General features: G+C 32.1%; 2 protein-coding genes and 1 non-coding gene across 3 annotated transcripts; 2 read left to right on the forward strand and 1 right to left on the reverse strand.

The window, feature by feature from the left end:
- Nucleotides 1-4,690: 4,690 nt before the first annotated feature.
- On the forward strand, nt 4,691-8,186 carry LOC25493660 (protein IQ-DOMAIN 14). The gene is made up of 4 exons (XM_013602227.3): nt 4,691-5,194; nt 6,616-6,810; nt 7,083-7,160; nt 7,269-8,186. The coding sequence occupies exons 1-4, from the start codon at nt 4,889-4,891 to the stop codon at nt 7,971-7,973; spliced, it is 1,284 nt and encodes a 427-aa protein (XP_013457681.1). The 5' UTR covers nt 4,691-4,888; the 3' UTR covers nt 7,974-8,186.
- Nucleotides 8,187-8,842: 656 nt separating this feature from the next.
- Nucleotides 8,843-8,916, forward strand: TRNAV-AAC (transfer RNA valine (anticodon AAC)). The gene has a single exon. It is a non-coding gene; the product is annotated as a tRNA-Val (tRNA).
- Nucleotides 8,917-10,446: 1,530 nt separating this feature from the next.
- LOC25493662 (replication factor C subunit 2) lies at nt 10,447-14,905 on the reverse strand. Its single transcript, XM_013602228.3, has 7 exons — nt 14,623-14,905; nt 14,433-14,539; nt 13,648-13,749; nt 13,329-13,524; nt 11,078-11,206; nt 10,804-10,998; nt 10,447-10,722 (listed from the first exon to the last, which is right to left on the reverse strand). Exons 1-7 carry the CDS (start codon nt 14,782-14,784, stop codon nt 10,612-10,614), a joined length of 1,002 nt encoding a protein of 333 aa, XP_013457682.1. The 5' UTR covers nt 14,785-14,905; the 3' UTR covers nt 10,447-10,611.
- Nucleotides 14,906-16,079: the final 1,174 nt, after the last annotated feature.

Genomic DNA, 16,079 nt, shown 5'->3' on the forward strand with positions numbered 1-16,079 from the left:
AGACTTCGAGCATTTTCTCCTTGCCTCCAATAATACTAACAAAGTGTATGATCCATGGGCGGATCTATCTCATGGCTATGTGCGGCTATAGCCACACATGAATTTTAAAAAGTGATCGAATTTTTAATCGTTAAAGTATGAAAATCGGTCGCTAATATGTTTAACGATAGAGATAATGACTGAAAATTCAATCGTTAGTATAAAAATCGGTCTTTATTTCGTTTAGCGATAGAAAGTTCAGCCGCTAAAATATAAAATATTAAAAATCGATTATTATTTCGGTTGCTATTTAGTTAGTCAAGATGTATTCTTAGACCCTTCCCTGATATGACCCCCGATCTTATAGAGTTTAATAAAAGAAAAATGTTAGCAAGTGTTTTTGAGACACTTTTTAAAAATTATAAGTGGTAAGTATTAATGAAAATATGTATATTCAATGTATTGAAAATCAAAATATTTAACTTTTATTAAAGATTAAATATTTGTTTTGAAATGCTTAAATCGTTTAATAAAACTTTTGTTATCAAGGTTATGAAGCTAAGCCTCCGATTGCATATGCTTTGAGACACTAGTCTATTTAAAGAAGTGGAGTGAAAGACCATTCAATTGTTGGCTTTGTAGTAATCCACCAAATATTCGTTTTACAATCTATTTAAGGACCACTCTCCACGGTACTTTCTTTTTGACATTTACTAGTACAAAACAAAGCCATGTTGAAGGCAGGAGAAACGTAAGACAATAGGAGGCAAAGATACTATGGCAGATTTAATCAGAAGGTTAAAACAATGATGCGTGCGTGCTTCTTCTTCTTTCTTTTCTACCTTCGTTCTGTCAATTGTCGGCATCATACATCAACCCATGGGTCACGTGATCTACCAGTACTGTACTACTACTAGTATGCTAGTATATGGGCTCAGTATTTTTACTTGTTACGTACCATTTACTAGTTTGGTACCACTCTAACCATTGGTCTATAAAGCTACTAAAATATGACATTTTTTCCCTTCGGATTTGTGTGTTATCTTTGAGTTAAGGCCATGTCAATTTCTAATTTTATCCATACTTCACCAAGTTGTATCTATTATTTTCTAAATTTTAGAGAAAAGATAAAGAGTAAAAAAAGTAAAAGATCTTAAGAGAGAAGATCAAGAGATAGGTTAAATGGATTACAATATGACATTTTTTTAACGATATGATATGGCATTTTAGAATCCGGAAATAAGTACTATTTTCTTACTTGCTACCGGTAAACAATGTCTTTTTTTGACAAGGCAGCGAATGTCTCTTATATAGTATTAAAATTGTGATATACTATTAATGTAGTTTAAAAACATATGTATAAACACTATGAATTATGAAAGGAAACAAAAAAAATACATGTTATAAAAATAATCCAAATTACATATTTGTTTCTTTATCTTATTTGTAGTTTATCTATGGTTCCTTATTCGTCATTTCCTTTAGTTTGAGGTCTTAAATGTTAATTTTGACGTCATATAGAGATGGTGATTAGGAGTTTTGTGTAAGCAAAAACATTTTTTATTTTTTATTAGTAGGAATTAGAGAATATATATGTCAAAAATGGAAAAGGAATGAGACAAGCATAAATGCATGTGAATTAGTAGCCGTAAGGAATGGTCCCTCCCTATGTGAGTTTCAATCCGTCATTTTCCGCCTGTGATTCGTTCCTTTGCTTTACTTTGCTGGGATCGCGAGCTTCTCATCATTCTCAATCTCCAAATTATTTGATACCCCATCCGTTCATTTATAATTGTCATTTTTAGAGAAATTTTTTATTTCAATTTAATTGTCACTTTCAAAGTTCAATGCAACATTAAATTTTGTTTTATCAATATTACCCTTAATTATTTAATGCGGAGAGAGAAATTTATGAAACAAAATATTAAATGAAAAAGGCTATTTTAGTACAAGTATAAATTACTGTACCAAAAGTAGTAACATTTATTGATTGTCTTGGTTTGTGTAAAATATCAAAAAATGACAATTAAAAACGAACGGATGTAGTATTACTCCCTCCATCCCAAATTGTATGACGTTTTGGGCATTTCACACATATTAAGAAATGTAATTAATATTGTGTGGGAAAGAGATATTATGGATTGTTTTACAAAATTATCCTTAATAAATTATATGGGAAAGATAAATGAAAGAATTGAAAAAAGAAAGAGTAATAAATAGTTAAAGATATAATAGGAAAAGTAACATTAATGTTTCATTGGTATTCTAAAGTGACATACAATTTGGGACAAATATTTTTTCTAAAGTGACATATAATTTGGGACGGAGGGAGTATTATGTTTGCGGTGAGATCATTTGTTTACAATTAATTCAACTATGTCCATGCTTGTTTTTCATGTGTGTGTGATTATGATACACCAGCTCCATTTGTTAGATATCTGTGAAGCCCGGATACAAGATACGATATAGATACGATACTGCACCGATACGTCGATACGGAAAAATTTCAAAAATTAAGATACGATACGGCTGAGATACGTTAATAAAAAAAAATTATATAATTAAATATACAATATAATTATAACCATTTTTTTAATATGCAAATATATTAACAAACAAAAGGAAACAGTCATAGACACGTATCACATCAACATAAATATAAATAATATTGACGATTAAGAGAGTGATGATTAGTCAATTACATACACAATATATCCAAAAAAAAGCATCATCAGTGTTATACTCTATCCAAAAGGAACATTGTTAGTGTTATACTACATCGATTCAAAAAAGAAGCATTATATCCAAAAAAAAAAAAGAACACATAAGTACTGAAGAGTTCAGTTATTTTAGTTAACATTAATTGTGAAGTATCGGAGCAGATATCAGTGCAAGATAATTATCGGATACTCACCTGATACGTATCAGGAAGTATCGGATAATTATTATTTTTTTAAAATAAAATTTAATCTTCGGATATTCTCCTGATACGTATCGGAAAATATCGGACAGGTACATCATCCATTTTGAGGTATCGGGACTTCGAAGGTTCATATGCAGGCAACTCTGTTCCTTCCCGTTTCCCTTTTCGATTCTGTTGGTGACCCACATTGATTTGCAAATTAGACCTTCATTGTGTTTGTGTGAGATGGAAGAAAATCACTTATCAACCACTTCAGTATTAAAAATCATGTTGTACGGGATAGACAATTAGTAGGTGGGTCAATGGTCATATAGTTTTGCTGCGTGGGGTTGAATTGGTCAATAGTTTCATTGTTTGTGAGCCCTACAACCCTACAAACTCAATATTAATTTCTAGATTTGGGAACTACAAATTTAAATGGTTTGAATAATTTAATTTGAATTTAACTTTAGGTTTTTGTATTTTTAAAAATTTATTTTTGCTTAAACAATTAATTTTTTTGAACAAAGATATTTTCGCTTAAACAATTATTAATTATAATTTGATGTAGATTTGTCACATAAACATTAAATCGGCCAAGTAACAACTTTTCAACAGATCTTTCAGAAAAAGAAAAAAAACAACTTTTCAACAGAGTTTGATGGATAATATGCAAAAATGATAACATTATATAGGGTATTATGAATAATTGTGTTATTTTAACATCATGTAAATTTTTCACAATCAAAAAGACCTAGTCCAACACAAAAATAAAGAAAACCAAGCTAAACAATGAAAAACTCCTTGACTCAAAATTAGACAGCATGGTTAGAGAAGCAAAAGAAGGGATAAACCATTTTTTTTTTCTCGTTTATTTGTAGTTTTGGTCTCTTTATTTTAACTTTTTTATTTATTTATTGATCCCTTATGTTTTAATCAACAATTTTGGTCTCTTGTTTTAACGGAGTTGTGGTTAAAAGGTCTAAAGTGAATGTGTGATTGAGTTGGGTTGTCAAGATGGTTTGAAGGACATTAGTGGTTGCAACTGAGTTCTTAAAATGCATCTTATGAAATGAATCATCATTAGATTAATTGTGTGGTTATATGTCAATCTTCTAAATTACTTTGGGTAAATTTGGGACTGTGTTGTGAGGTTCACATACTCAATTAAGATAGAATGAAGAAGAGAGAGACTGATTTAACATTATGTTTTATTTGTTTTCCTAAAGTAGAGTTCGAGTACAATGTTTCTTAACTCAATTTATCCCTAGTATGTAACTGCAAATATTTATATCTTTAGGTAACTCAAATTCATATAAGGACATGACATATTCCAATATATATTTTCTCATATGCAACGATTAAAGATCAAACTATGGACCAAATATCTAATAAACTAAAATATTTATCAATATTGAATCAAGTTTAAACAGAAATTCATGTTATCTAAAACAAAAGTGTAAGATTGAAGATGTTTCTCAATTTAAATATTGAATTAAATTCAAATACAAATACATGTTATCTAGAATAAAAGTGAAAGACTCGTTAAGCCATTTAAAATTTTAAATAATGAAAAGAAGTATCTCAAATTAGTTTTAAGTTTATATTTTTACCATCAATAAAAACTATAATTAGAATTAAAAAAGTAGATTTATTTATGGTGTGCTTTAATGTGTTAAACTGCCATTAAATAACCGGTGAGTAAACTTGAAAATGAGTTAGTAAAAGTTTGATTTGGCCTGACGGTCCAAAAGTAAAGACTATAGATAGAATTTGATGATTGCAGTTAAAAGCTACTAGGTACTAGAGATGATTGGAAAGTGTGTTAATAAAGTTGATTTGCCTTGACATTCAAAAACAAGACACTCTTTCCTCTCCTCACTTCACTCACTCCAAACCAAACAAAGCCCCTCATCTTCTCAATCATCTCACTCTCTTTCCTTCCCATTCTTCTCATTCACTCTTCCTAATCCTATTTTTACACCTTTCTACTACATATCAATATCAATGGGAAAAGCATCAAGGTGGTTTCGTGGCCTTCTTGGTCTCAAAAAAACCGAACATGGTTCTTCTTCTTCTGATCAAAAACCACCTAAGGAGAAACGTAGATGGAGTTTTGTAAAATCATATAGAGAAGAACAACAACATAGCAGCCACGTCACGTTTCCGACAGAACATGTCCAAAACAACAGACAGGCCATCGCCGTGGCCGCTGCCGAGGTTGTCAGATTTAATTACAGCAGTAATGGCATCGTCAGGATACGAGAACAATGGGCTGCTGTTAAGATCCAAGCCGCTTTTCGTGGAAGTTTGGTTCGTATCCATTAATTTCATTCCCATAATTCCTTCAATTCTAAGTTTTGTTTTCTTCTTTTCTATACACGTGTGTGTTAGTGTGAATGCTTATTTTTATCTTTCTACTAATCCCTAAATTATTAATTCTTTATTTGATTTTAATTTTATATATATAAAAAAATATGGTTTGGTAGAAGTTGATTACTTCTAATTCTATTTTTTAATGTCGTATTGCTATGGTTACCCTGAATAATGTTTTTGGTACAAAACGTGTCATTTATGATGTTTCCTTTCTTTGCATCCTTGTCACATTTAATGGATCAATGATGGTATGAAAGTATCCATCTTAGCATCTACTGTGCTAGCCATTAATTCGTTCCATGTAAAATTTACAGAACTATAGTTAAAAAAACCTAGAAGTTGAGTGAAATCTCTTCTATTTGGTGTCAAATAATGTGGAAATATTTTAGTTGTATTAATAAATGTGGAATTTGTATGATAATTTGTCAACGATGGTAGGTGTTATTGAATGTTTGATAGGCCACCACCATGGCCCATAAAAAATTCTCCGTCCTTTTTGTAGTTAAATAATGACATTCAACTTTGGCCTTTTGGTTGTGGGGACAATGGACCACCACCAGCCCCTGAATCTACAGGGAATATAAATTTAGTAGTATGTGTGAAGTGAAGAGACTTTTATGTTGGCGTAGGTGAATGAGGGTGGGTGGGTGGCCTTGTTATGATTTTTCTAAAGACTAATAAAAAAGTCTAGGGGTGTTTTGATTTGCAATTTCTGGTGGAGCCAACATTATTACACTTCCAATGTCCTTGATGTAGACTTTATTCTTTTGTGATTATGTTCTGATGTTTGCTCAAGTTTTGATTTCGTGGGTCACCTAGTATTTGTACTTTTGTTTTCTTAGCTTATACTTGCCAATCAAGTTCTCCTTTTTTTAAAAAATAAAATAAAATAAAAGGATTTTTAGATGAATGAGATGATATATTATTGTCATGTAATTTTAATTACTGAAACAGTTAAAAAAAATTAACCCCCCTGCTCTCTTTTACAGCAGAGTGTCTTTCATATTTCATTTGGCGTTTAGTAATTTTCACTTGGCTCTTTTCTACACTTTCATTTTGCAGATATGAAATAATTTGGCAACTAAGTCATTTGACTGTCCTATCATTCTGATTCTGATATTGTACTAAAACCCCTAGTTGAAAATTTAATCCCTAACATGTTTCTTGTACAAGATTCTGTTATACCAATATCTGCAGTCTTTTATTTGCTTTGTTGTTTACAGATTGTAGTGTGGCTCTGAGCGCTATGGCTTAATAACCATTGCTTCAATTAATTACCTGCAATTACTTTGAACTTAACCTTACTATTTTTGAGATACTGATACTGCTCATTTACTTTTAAATATTGAAATTGTTAGGCAAGGAAGGCACTACGAGCATTAAAAGGGCTGGTGAAACTCCAGGCACTGGTGAGAGGTCATATTGAGAGGAAACGAACAGCAGAGTGGCTCAAAAGAATGCAATCACTTTTACGGGCACAGGCACGATTTAATGCAGCACGCACCATGCAAACCTCACATTTGAATGCAAAATCATCTACTCTCCACCTCTATGTAAGTGTAATTATGAATTGCTCTTCCTCTTTTTTCTGTGATTCATCAAAGTAGCTTTTAACTGCATAGTTGATGTAGGAATATGAAGCCAATTTTTTATCTTGATTTGTGTATTTGTTTTGGTTTGCAAATGTGAAGATTGATTCATCTTGTTAACTAATATTATCACATTCATGCTTGAATATCTTTTAAATTTGTTGATCAAAATGCCAATACTGCCAACATCATGTTCTTGATCTAATCATATAGTTTTTACAAATGGTCGTATACAGGGTCCAGCAACACCAGAAAAATCTGAAAGCCCTGTTAGATCTAGGAGCATGAAATCTGAGCATTCACCTGGACTCAAGGTATTTTCTCGTAACAATGCCATTTGTTAATTTTTACCCAAAAAGTGTGCATTCAGTGTATTATCAAATTATTTGTCTACTTATGGATGCCATTATATTTCATTGCAGAGAAATGGTTCCAAATCTTGTCTCTCAAACGGCGGCAACATATCAGAAAATCAGTTAGACGAACAATCATGGAATAGAGTAAGATCACTGATAAGAACATATAGCAGGAGTGACGAAAAAAGTGATAGGATTGTCGAAATTGATTCGGGAAAACAACACATCAACACAAAACGCAGAAACATCTTTCACTCCACAAGTGATCCTGATTATTATTATAGTCAGAATTTGACCCCTACAAAGGAATCAAAATCTCATCAATTTGGTCAAAGTGTATCTTGTGAGGTTCAATCTTATTACAACCCACTAAAACTTAACGAAGTTGAAGAGAACTCGTTTTGCACCGCAAACAATAGTCCTCAACTTTTATCATCTGCAACTTCAAAAGATGATGGTTACAACAGAAGTCCTTTTACTCCTACAAGAAGTGATGGCCCAAGAAGCTACATTAGAGGCTACTCTGATTACCCAAGTTACATGGCTTATACAGAGTCGGCAAAGGCCAAAGTTAGATCTCTGAGTGCACCAAAACAAAGGCCTCAATATGAGAAATCAAGTTCGTCAAATAGGTACTCACTAAATGGACACGACATGGCAAGATTGGCCGCACAGAGAACATCTGCATTGCAAGCAAGCTTCACTAGCAAAGGCTATCCTGGTTCTGGTCGTTTGGATAAGCTTGGAATGCCTGTAGGGTATAGATATTGATGATAATGATAATGTTAATTTCTGTTAAAAGGGTATTACTAGTTTATTATTGTAGCTTTATTTGAGTGTTGTTGAAGCCTTAACATTTATCTTGCTAACTAACTGATTGTACTTTGTTGGGTTGTGAAACTTCATCTTTATGGCAGCATTAGAATATTCTTAACTATATTATACTATATAATGCCAAGAGCTGAAATTACTTTAGTTTCTCTAGCATTTTTGTCAGTGAGTTATTTCCTATTCCTAGCATGTTTTTATAGATATATATCTAGTTTTTTAGGTAGGTATCTTTATTTTTACTTGTATTTGGATGCACTGCTTGTAAGTGAATATTCTTCACAGGCTTTTGTTAGTTTGTTGCATAGCACGATTTTCCATTTTTGTAAGAAAAAAGATGGGACTAGAATCCCAAAACAAAGAAAACACGTAAACTAAAAAAGAATGAGAGGGATTCAGAGAATCTTAAGAAATGAAGGTGTTTGAGGTGAAACATCACTACCACATGTGACTTGTGATTGTGACCATATTGATTTAGCAACAGTTTCCTTCTGTGAGTGTGCATCTAACAAATACTCCAATTCTTTGTTCATTGTAGAGACCTCCTAAGCCAAGAAATTTACATGGCCACTATTAATTTTTGTTAGCTTGGCTAATCTAGAGAAATTCTTTGTTATTAATTTTTAGTTCAATTGTTTATCAACCAATTATGTTTTTAGTTTTACATGTGATGTGAAAAGGTTTAGGTCCGCAAGGATATTTCGTTTACCTTTTTCAAAGATATATGCGTGTGTAAGTAGCTAAGTTAATGTTTGTGTATTTGTAAATGAAAACTAGAATGACTTTTAAGAAAGCGGTCAACAAGACATCAAGGTTTCGTGGTGTAGTTGGTTATCACGTCAGTCTAACACACTGAAGGTCTCCGGTTCGAACCCGGGCGAAGCCAAATATTTTTTTATTTTTTTTCATACAAAAATCATCAAGTAATGTCATTTTTTGTGCGTTTCAGTAAGTTCGCTAAAACATGCCTAGTGAAGGTAAAAGGAGAAGAAGCTTTATTTATTATAGGTAAATCTTATTATAGAAAATGCTAGCAAGGTCCTTGGACATTAATGAATAAATAACAAAGTATCATAAGAACTCCATAAAATTGATGGTACGTCTAACACTTGCCTTGTGAAGCAAAATATATACGTAGGTAAAAAAGAAACTTATTTTTTTTATTATAAATATTTTATGGAAAATTGTTATTAAGTGTCAGTAGGATATTGTTTAAAAGTCAAAATAGATGTATTTATCATTTTGACTAATATATAAACATACAAAAAAAAATCCAATTTTAGATTTTATAAACAATGCCCTTTATACCACTTTTTAGCACGACTCCTATTTTGTTTCTCCCTGTTCACAATTCTAATTTGATAAATGTAGAGGAAGAAGGTAAATTGCTTAAAGAATCAAAACAAATATTTTTTTTGTAGAGAAATTAAAATAGTATATATATTGTATATAAATAATTTATATGCATTGTTAAAAAGAAAATATTATCCCCGATGCTAATTTGGTGGGCAAGTTTAACTTTCTTAAAAAAAAAAAAAAAATAACAAAGGAAAAAAGGGCATTAGGAATATGACTCTGGGACATCAGGCTTAACACAATCTCCAGCTTTGATGGAGGTGTTCAAACTTTGTTAATTAGAATAGTCTTTTTTGTAAAGAAATTAAAATAGCATATATATATATTGTATATGAATAATTTATATGCATCGTTAAAAAGAAAAATTATACATTTTTTTTTGTAGAATGACAAAGGAAAAATTTCCCCAATGCTAATTTGGATGGGCAGGTTTAGCTTTCTTAAAAAAATTTGACAAAGGAAAAAAAGAGTATTAGAAATATGGCTCGGTATGAGACATCAAACTTAACACAATCTCTAGCCTGATGGAGGTGTTTGCCAAAAGGTCGCATCTAGTCTTGAAGAGCGTCTGAGTTCGACTAAGAAATCCGTGCAACAGTTGCCCTTTCTAAACACATGTTGGCGCCGTTGTCGGAGATCATTGATATTTAAGAAACTGTTAGTTTAAGTAGTATTGTAGTAAATTATTATCGAAAAAATCATGTTCTGAGTGTGAGTACTTGATAAAATACTAAGAAAAAATATCATTCTTTAACTTTTATCTTGCAGTAATAACTTAATGATCACTTAATAGTCTCATTTTTTTTAACAGCGTTAATAGTCTTATTTCCATTGTCCTTCAGATCAACCTGAGCTCGTCTTAAACAGACTTGTTCTAAATAGGATGAAAAGAATGGCCTTCAACTTTAGAGTTGAGTTAGTGATGAATATAAATATAACACATCTCCCAAAATGTTACTCTCTCATCATGTATTGGTCGTTAGAAGTGGAAGTCTTATGAAGTGATATTTGATTCCTTATAAATTAGAACGCTATCCCAAATAATATACGAACAGTGATATTGAACCAAGCTAAACATAACATATTTATATAAGTTGAAGCATTAATGTATCAGTCAACATATGGAAATCAGGATTTAAAATCTACATGTTTCATCAGTACAGCATTCTCACTACCATAAAGCCGGAAAAACTAATGATGTGTATCAGTTGCACTTAGGACCTACTCATGCAGCGTTAGCAGTGTCGCGAACAAGAGCAAACTTAGCCAACAGACCGCACATCTGAAGATAAGAACCAACTCCGTCGCAAATCCTCATATGAGCAAATCCAGTTTCCTGCAATTTGAAGAAAGTCTTGTGAGTCCCATACTTTCGTCAAAACACTAATGCAAATTTGGCAACCAGATATTCATTTACCTTCATGAATTCCAGTTTCAAGTACTCTGCCATATCATAACTTTTTATGATACGAAAAAGTGTGGTGATGATATCTGTGGGGGAATATCCCAAGTCATACAATTGCTTGAGCCCAGAACAAGCCTCATCGAAATTCCCTTCAATCACATTGCGCACCATATTCTTCACATGCAGTGGATGCGGCTGGTCACAAACCTAAAACCAAACAACAATTTTAACAAAATCATTTGTAAACTGTGACAAATGTAATTTACAAATAATAATTGGTTCTAACCTTAAAAACATTTGCTTGGTTAACAAACTGGAACCCACTGAATGTTGCTTGCAAGTTGTTCAATCCCTGCCTCATATCACCATCAGCAGTGAAAATGATGGCCTCAAGTCCTTCAGGAACATAGGGAACCTTCAACCATAACACGATTTAATCACACATTTCCTCAATACTATTGAAGCCAAACAGATAGCAACTAAAGGAGTTCCTTCTATACCCATAAGGATGTTCGCAACCAGTTTGCATTGACGATGGCAAGAACCTTAAAAAAAAGTTTTATGATAAAGGAAGCCAACATGGTGGGAGCATCATATATCAGGTTTCCCTTAAAAAGAATAAAAAAAGGAAAACATGGAATGCATACACGCCTAACAAACACCTTACGAAATTTCGTTACAACAACAAGCATGCCTTATCCCACTAAGCGGGGTTGGCTACATGAATTACACGACGCCATAATGTTCTATCAAATACCATATTTCTATCCAACTCATTAATCGCTAGATCTTTCTTAATAGTTTCTCTTGCAGTTTTTCTAGATATTCCTCTACCTCTAGTGATTTGACTCCCCTCCATCTAATTTACCCCCCTTACCACAGAATCCATAAGTCTTCTCTCTACATGTCCAAACCACCTAAGCCTGGTTTCCACCATCTTTTCTACTATAGGTGCAACCCTAACTCTCTCTCTAAGGTTGCTATTTATAATCCTATCCCGTCTAGTGTTACCATACATCAAACATAACATTCTCATCTCTTCTACACTTAATTTATTTTCATGTTAGTTACTATAAATTATTACATGCAAAACTAGATAACAAACTGGGAGACATCATACTTTTGGATCACGTCGTAGTAACACGACTAAGGAGGCCGGTCACATAATTTAGCTTACAAGGATGAAAAAGGAACTGGTCAAATGCTACAAAACATTTGTCTAAATAGCTAGTCAGCTTGAACTTTACAAGCAAACAGACCACAAGGATCATATGGCTTAAAGTAAAGTACAGGAGGTCAAACATCCTAAATCCTTCATAGGTCATAAAACCGACTGATTTATGGCCATGGGAAAACTATAGATATCCAGTGTCACCTTCAATTCAATAATTATCAGATCAATATATCACATATCTTCCTAATATGTGGAACAAGCCAAAGTCCAACTAATGGCATCTCTTAAGTCCTTTATCCTTTATATTGCTTAATAGAAAAATATTTTTCGGGATAAAAAAAGAAAAAGATTTTGTTTTACACTTCCAAGAAAGCAACAGAACTGCTAAGTTGTCACACTTCTCGAGCGCCCTTCTATATAATAGACATATAATGCAGCAAATATTGCTATAGTTCTAAACAGAAAATAGGAAAAAATTAAACATAAAGGTATTAATACAAACAATAAGATGACAATATAACAGTAGCGATGAATATCCAAAAATTCTAGATGAGGCACTATACTAGTGTAACATAATGTGTACCGTACCTAAAGCTATTAACACAGTTGAAAACTAACTAACTGATATATGCTTGACAAAAGTAATTCTAACCAATTATTCAAAAGTATCAAACGGTATATAGCATGCAGAAATTCTATGATTTCTATATTATGCAAAACTGTCTTTACTGTCTCTATATCACTAATTATATTGTGTGTGACAGTGAAAAGGGAAGATGATAACTTTTGAGTCACTAGTTATATTATGAAGGCTAAGAGGCAGTATCAAATTTTGAGACGCCAGGAATAAAAATTACAGATGATTTTTCTTCCAATTAAGAGCAACCCCTTTGGGTGTTAAAGCATGAATAATAAAAGACTGAGATAATAGGAATTATTGAGTTAAATATCAATCTAGAGCTATGAAGCACGGATACGGACACGGACATTGGACACAACACGGACACGCCGACACAGCTGATAATTTGAAAAAAAAATCACATAATTCAGTGTAATTACAAGTGTCGGTGTCGGACACGTGTCCGGCACCAGGACACGCCTAATCCGAGGAGTTTCCGTGCTTCATAGATCTAGAGTCTTACAATAAACGGGTCATGCAATTAACTGTAACATTCCCAACAAAGACAAAGAATAAAACACTTAATATGTTAGACACAACACAACACATTTTCAACAGAGACGGATGATAAAATAATTAAGAATGATGTTTATGCATATATTCCTCAAACAAACACGAATACTTTATAATACAACACAGACATGAATACTCCATAATTCAACACGGAATAGAAAGTTGAGGTACCTTCTCAGCTTGAACTACAACCATAAGACGACCGAGTATCTCTTGATCAGACAATCGCGAAAATCGCACAATGGCACACCTACTCTGAATCGGCTCAATAATCTTAGAAGATGTATTGCAAGCAAGCGCGAAACGAGTAGAATTAGAATATATCTCCATTGTCCTTCTCAAAGCTTGTTGTGCTCCAGATGTCATGCTGATTTGAATCAAACAACGAAATTGACAACAGTAAAAGCCAATTAAAATAAAAATAAGCAAAGTAATAGCATTAATTCAATTAAATCACCACAAAAAATTAAAACAAAAATTCAATACAGACCTGTCAGCTTCATCAAGTATAACAACTTTGTGTCGGCCTGGAGGAAGTGTTACTTTCTTTTGAGCAAACATCTTGATTTTGTTCCTCACAACATCTATTCCTCTATAGAAAAAAGAAGAAGGAAAAAAGGTGTTACTTTCTTTTGTTCCTCACAACATCTATTCCTCAATAGAAAAAAGAAGAAAAAAAGGTGAATAGCTTGGTTAAACACTTAGGATCTGTTTGAATTGGTTTATTTGTGCTTAACTACTGTCATAATCACTTTTGAAACTGTTTGCGAGAACTTATGAAAACAGCTTATGTTCATAACCTATTTTCAGCTTATTTTCACAATATCTCCAAGTTAGCTTGTTAAGGGTCTATTCAGATTGGCTTATTTGAGCTTATCTACTGGCGTGAACACTTGTGATACTGTTTTCAAGAACTTATGAAAACACCTTATGACATGTTCACAAGCTGTTTTGCAGCTTATATTTCATAAGCTCACCAAAATAGCTTATGAAAACAACTTATAACTAACCACTTAACATTATTTTATCTTTTGTTATGGAAATAGCTTATACATAAACACTTATCATGATAAGTGCTTATGTAATAAGCTGCAAATTAAGCTGTTTAAACAAACTGGGCCTAAAACAGCTTATAACTTATACGAAAACAATTTAACGTTTTTGTTATGGAAATAGTTTCCATATTTAGATGCAAATTAAATTGTTTATCCAAACAAAGTCATAAAATTATTTCAAGGAAAAAAAAAATAAACAAAAAATGAAGAAAAGAGGAACCTATCATCTGATGCATTGAGTTCGAGAACAGCTTCTCTGTAGTTGGGACCGAGAAGCTCGTGCGCCAGGGCGAGAATACTAGTGGTTTTACCAGTTCCAGGAGGACCCTAAAAAATTAAAATGGGAAATTAGGGCACAGTGAAAACGTAATTGAGAATGATAAATTGAAGAGTGGGAGATAGTGATTTACTGATAAAATGAGGTTGGGCATGTTGCCGTCACGAGCGATGACTTGGAGACGGGAGACGGCGTCTTCATTGCCGACGATGTCGACGACTTTGCTGGGTCGGTACTTTTCAACCCACGGCACGTCGTAACTGGCGGTGTTGCTTGAGGATGATGAAGATGCCATGATTGTGATTGTGATTGTGAGGGTGAATGCGAACAGTGAAACCCCAACGAAACCCTATATGGCGAACTGGCTTCAAACTTGGAGGGAGTTTCTAAGTTCTAAGGTGGGAAAGTTTTTTTGGGGTACTGTTCTTTTCTTTCTTTTTTTTTTAATTAAAAATAAAGGGTTAATTAAGTTTTTGATCCCTATAAATATCTGCAGTTTTGTTTTTAGTCCTTATAAAAATAAATCACACTTTTTAGTCCCTACAAAATTTTCTATTAGTGTTTTTCGTTCCTCTTAAATTAAAATTTGTTTAATTATGCTTAAACTTCTAAATTTTTGAAAGATTTTTTACATACATTTTCATAACATCGTAAGACACTCTTTTGTAAAAAAAAATTAGTTTTTTAACATGTAATGAATTAAATATGAATTTATCTAAAAAATTTTAAGTTACTTTTTTGCGGAGGAACTTTGTATAATATTCTAAGTAAGTATTTGAAAAATATGTTACAAATTTAAAAGTTTAAGCACGATTAAGCAAATTTTAATTTTACAAGGACTAAAAGTATGTGTTGGTATCTGTTAAATTGAAATTTGTTTAATTATACTTAAACTTTTATATTTTTAAATGATTATTAACTGACATGTTAAGAACATTATAATAATCTCTTTTATAAAAAATTAGAATTTTTTAACATGTAATGAATTAAATATAATTTTTTTAAAATGCCAAAAATTCAAGATAAAACTAACGAAAATTTGGACTAAAAATAAAATTTTGAGCTAATTTATTGTTCCGGAACCTTTTATAATGTTTTAGACAAGTATGTAAAAAATCATTAAAAAATTTAAAATTTTAAGCATAATTAAACAAATTTTAATTTAACAGGAACTAAAAATACTAACGGAAAAATTTGTAGGGACTAAAAAGTGTAATTTATTTTTATAAAGACCAAAAACAAAACTGCAGATATTTATAGGGACCAAAAATTTAATTAATCCAAAAATAAATAAATAGTTGTTCAGAGAATTTAAGTTTGATTTTATTATGAAACAATTCTTATTCGAGGCTTTTCCCTTCAAAATTGAAGGGTTAATAAAATAAAATAAAAGTGTGTTGGAAAATATCATGAAAATCACTTGTATGTCCCTTGTTAGATTCCGATTAGAGATGAATAACTTATTAAAAAAAATAATTAGAGATGAATAACGATTTGTTTCAAATTTATATCTTCAAATCGATGAAAATGGGAACCACTTAACCAAGGTCAAGTTATGACGGTCTGCTTCTCCGACCTGTTCAAGTTTCG

The sequence above is a fragment of the Medicago truncatula genome, chromosome 4 (genome assembly GCF_003473485.1).
Source record: "Medicago truncatula cultivar Jemalong A17 chromosome 4, MtrunA17r5.0-ANR, whole genome shotgun sequence".
Lineage (NCBI taxonomy): Eukaryota > Viridiplantae > Streptophyta > Magnoliopsida > Fabales > Fabaceae > Medicago > Medicago truncatula.

Coding starts and splice junctions, on each gene's coding strand:
- LOC25493660 (XM_013602227.3), top strand. CDS start 4,889: ATGGGAAAAGCATCAAGGTGGTTTCGTGGCCTTCTTGGTCTCAAAAAA. Junction 6,811..7,082: donor CATCTACTCTCCACCTCTAT/GTAAGTGTAATT, acceptor GGTCGTATACAG/GGTCCAGCAACACCAGAAAA. Junction 7,161..7,268: donor AGCATTCACCTGGACTCAAG/GTATTTTCTCGT, acceptor ATTTCATTGCAG/AGAAATGGTTCCAAATCTTG.
- LOC25493662 (XM_013602228.3), bottom strand. CDS start 14,784: ATGGCATCTTCATCATCCTCAAGCAACACCGCCAGTTACGACGTGCCG. Junction 14,540..14,622: donor TGCCCAACCTCATTTTATCA/GTAAATCACTAT, acceptor TTAATTTTTTAG/GGTCCTCCTGGAACTGGTAA. Junction 11,207..13,328: donor TTGTAGTTCAAGCTGAGAAG/GTACCTCAACTT, acceptor TTATGGTTGAAG/GTTCCCTATGTTCCTGAAGG.